At 28.5% G+C, this 4,523-nt stretch overlaps 1 protein-coding gene across 1 annotated transcript; it reads right to left on the reverse strand.

Moving 5' to 3' along the window:
• Positions 1-2,157: 2,157 nt before the first annotated feature.
• Positions 2,158-3,712, reverse strand: LOC135193921 (uncharacterized). The gene is made up of 2 exons (XM_064218398.1): positions 3,706-3,712; positions 2,158-2,681 (listed from the first exon to the last, which is right to left on the reverse strand). The coding sequence occupies exons 1-2, from the start codon at positions 3,710-3,712 to the stop codon at positions 2,158-2,160; spliced, it is 531 nt and encodes a 176-aa protein (XP_064074468.1).
• Positions 3,713-4,523: the final 811 nt, after the last annotated feature.

Here is a 4,523-nt window from a genome sequence, read left to right on the forward strand (position 1 = left end):
AAATATACACCAATGTGGTATACAAAGAGGTCTTACATTAACGTAATATTTTAAATTAATTTGTAAACATATTCATATCTAGTATCTACATATATCTATACTACTATAGAAATCTGTAGAGTCTGTCTGTCTGTTTCATCAGTTTTACCATTTTTGAAATTTTTGTGTGTTTGTCTGTCTATCACTACGTCCCGCTATAACTCAAGAACGGTTGGACGGTTGAGAAATAAAAATTGATATACAGTAAGAACATGTGATTGCGCAAATGATAGACTATATATAATGCCGGTGAGGTGATGAGGTTTTCATGGCAGCAATAACAAAAAAAATTATCATTAATTTTCTGTTTTCTTAAATAAATTAAGAAGCATTATTCAACTGTTTTAGTTTAATGTGTGAGTGTGTGCGCGTGTGTGCGAGCGTTTTGCGATTCAATTTAGATTTTTGCTCATTTTTATATTCTCTCATAAGATGAGAAAATACAAATAGAGTAAAAAATTATCAATTTCAAAATTTCAAAATAGAGTTTATTTCTAATCTGACTTAAAATTTGATTTCTCAACAGTTATTGATATTTTAATGTTTTCACTAAATTGAAATTAATTTAGTAGTGAATATTCAATTTAATTTATAAATATTTAATAACATCAAATAATGACATAATTGTTTTTTTTTTAATCTGAATTTCTTTTTTAATTTGGTGTTCCTGTTATTAATATTATTATTGACATTATTAATTGTTATTTAATTATCTTATATGTTCAATAAATATATTCAAAATAATAATAATAATAGTTATTATTATAAATAACTAATTTTAAATAAATTTTAACGCCCAGCGATGCGGGCAGGTAACTGCTAGTCGTAAATAAACTCATAAGGAACATTGTCAGGGATTAGTTGATGGTATTCATTATTTGTCATTTCGTAATATTAATGTTTGAAATTATATTTTTATATTTAATTATATTCTCGAATTATAATTTTACTACTAGTTTTATACCATATACCCGCACTAAATTTGCAGGAAATGGTTTTATTATTAGAAGTGCAAAACAACATAACAAGATGTTCTTTAAATTGGATATGTTTCATCTCTCTCTCCGTCAATTTAAATCTGCTGTAAAATTTCTATTGAATGAATCTCAATGATATTTTAACATACCTAACTATATATTGCAATAATTTTTATTTTCAATTTAAAGTTTTAATTTTAATATTTATAATGATAATGTATAATTTATAATAGTAATTATTAATATGCTTTCTACACTCTGAAAGTTATTTATGTATTAATTGTCATAGGAAACTGTTTTGGTTTAAGGATTAATTATGTACAACATTTATAATTATTAATAGCACTGTTTGTTTCCAAAATATAAATAAATAAAATAAAAAAAATACCAATGCGCTTCTCAAAGTGATATTTCGTTTTGCATTTTGTATGAAACTATTTAGAAACGACGTGAAACGGATCGTCATTTCGAATACGATTAAAAACGTGATGTCCAAGTTGCAAATCTACGTGGCAACGTTACAAGCAAACGATTTGATATTAAAATCGGTCTTAAGCTTATAATCTAAAACGTTCTTACAACGTTTAATACTTTGAAAATCATTTAGTCCGGTCAAATTAGACCAGAAAGCAATAGTGAATAAACTTACAACAAGCTGATAATTGGTAAAATTGTTCAATATATATATATATCCATTTTAATGTATATAATGGATCGCTATATCAGCTAAACGGTAACGACAATATTTCGATTTATTTGCGATAAAATTAAAATTTGTTAGTAGAATATCCCCCTGAATAATTGTTGCAATTACGTTGACATAACATACGTCACCGAATAACTATTATTTACGTTTCGTGTTATTTATATCACGTTTTTTAAATATGAATAATTTCATTTTCATTTACGCATAAATTAATTTCAGTTGAAATTATTTCATGTTTTAATACGAATCGTGCATTATAAAATTATTAAGGTAAGTGTTAAAATTGTTCAACGTTATTAAAATAAATATGTGTGTGTGTTTTCGGTTAGATATAAATAAAAATTAAGAAACGATATACAATTTAATAACATATAATATATATAATACAAATGTTATACAAAAGTGTAAAAACTGAACACTTCATCTACTTCTAAATTATTCATCCGGTTCTCGATAAGATATTACATAGAGCTGCGTGCAATCATTAAATACCTTCGCCTTTTTGCACACGTCGTGGTCCAGATTCATCCCGTTAATATTCTGTGCGCATGTCTCCCCAACATCAGATATCAAAATCCTCGGATCGTATCTGTGTATCGCTTGAACCCTCCTATAATAGTTGCGTATATTTATAACGCCATCATTTGTCATGATACCGAATTTTTTCAGCACACAATGGATGATACATGGTATGTCATTTCTATCTATGTGAAGCGGGTATTTGTATAAATTCCGAGGGTACATTTCTGTGAGACATTCTTTAGTGATGACGTCACTCTTCTGGTCGTGAGCGTATTGAATCGATAGAGACGGTTCCGTGTCCAAGCTTTGAGAAAAGAACTTATGTTTGTAGCAATTCACTGATATTCCTACAGATATAACAGCAAGGACGTATATAACTGGAATTGATAAAGTTGAACACGAAATTGTAGATATAAGTCGATATTCATTTTTCGTTGCTAGAAAACGGCGAGTGATTTACATTTAAAGGGAGTTAATTAAATAAGTTGCCTTTCGGTCAATTTTTATGTACCCTTTATTCATTTACAAGCAGTGTTAAACGCAAACGCGTAAAATAAATGCGTCTAAGATTTCACGGAATATGCTAGATTGATGGTTATAGATCCAAGAACACGAAATTTACGCTTACTTAATCGTTTAAATTTAAAGTGAGTGAAACTGTGAAGCGTAGATATTTATTTCACAATAATAAAATACAATAAAACTTTCATAAATAATGCTTAATTATCTGGTTTAAATTTTATGTATATCTGTTCAGTTTTTCAATAAGGTGTTACAAAAATTACCTTATCACATCTATTATGAATCTGAGAAAACATCACATGGAATATTCTAGATCGATTTTATTGTAACTCGGCGTAATGAAAACCTTATTGTAGCGTGATTATGGTTGATTAGATAGACTTTAAGATCTGTTTGCAACATATACATATTTATATTATACTAAATGTGAATCGTGACATGCTAATTCGATAGTTGTTACTACAGAAGGTTTAACTTTGTTTTGAGTAAAGATAGAGTTTTTGATTGACAGAAATGCTAATAATCTTTCTAATACAGAGTATTATACATAGGTATATTAAGAATAAGAAACATTTACGTGATTAAAATTTTTCTAGAATATTTTCAAAACTGTGATTCGATTGATACACGCTTCAAAATTTTGATCTATACTGGCTTTTATGTATTTTTTTTAAATATATTTTTTATACATATTAACAAAAATCTTTTAATTAACAGACAGGCCATATATAAGGGCCATTTGATGTTAAGTGAATACGGTAAGTTACAGATAAGAACACAAAAATATATACTGTGAAGATTTAAAAAAATAAAAAAAGTGAGAAAAACGGGGGTTGGAAGTTTGTGTTTTATTGCGCGCGGGTAAAGCCGCAGGTTCAGTTAGTATATACCTTTATATTGGTAAGTAAATAAAATCAAATATACCAAATTGATACTTACTTTCCATTATTCCTTACGATTTTAAACAATATCCAATATATTAATTACAGTTTATCAGAATAAGACATTATTCCATTGGAATATTACATCACCGACTGAAAATCTAGCCATAAACCAAAATTATTGTTTCCAAAATCCCATGAGTTATGTTTTATATACTTGTTGGATTTTGCTAAACAATTGCCATTGTTCCAACTTTCGATAAGAATGAAAAACAATTGTGCTCGCAGGTGGGTACCAAATATCGCATCTAGTTATGAAATTATAATTTATCTATGTATATTTGTACAATACTAGCCATCCAGGCAGCCTACATTACATTACATTACATTAACAGCCTGTAAATTTCCCACTGCTGGGCTAAGGCCTCCTCTCCCTTTGAGGAGAAGGTTTTGGAGCATATACCACCACGTTACTCCAATGCGGGTTGGTGGAATACACATGTGGCAGAATTTCGTTGAAATTAGACACATGTGGGTTTCCTCACAATGTTTTCCTTCACCGCCGAGCACGAGATGATTTATAAACTCAAATTAAGAACATGAAAATTCAGTGGTTCTTGCCTGGATTTGAAGCCGAAATCATCGGATAAGATGCACACGTTCTAACCACTGGGTCGTCTCGGCTGTGGGGCAGCCTTCACGCGGATATAATAAGGGTATATGAACTTTTATATTGAAGAAGAAACATTAAAAGAATAAAAATTGTTTTTTCCGGATATATATATATATATATATATATATATATATATATATATATATATATATAATATATATATATATAAATATTATATTATATTTTATATTATATGTACGCTA

Source organism: Vanessa tameamea, chromosome 22 (genome assembly GCF_037043105.1).
Source record: "Vanessa tameamea isolate UH-Manoa-2023 chromosome 22, ilVanTame1 primary haplotype, whole genome shotgun sequence".
Lineage (NCBI taxonomy): Eukaryota > Metazoa > Arthropoda > Insecta > Lepidoptera > Nymphalidae > Vanessa > Vanessa tameamea.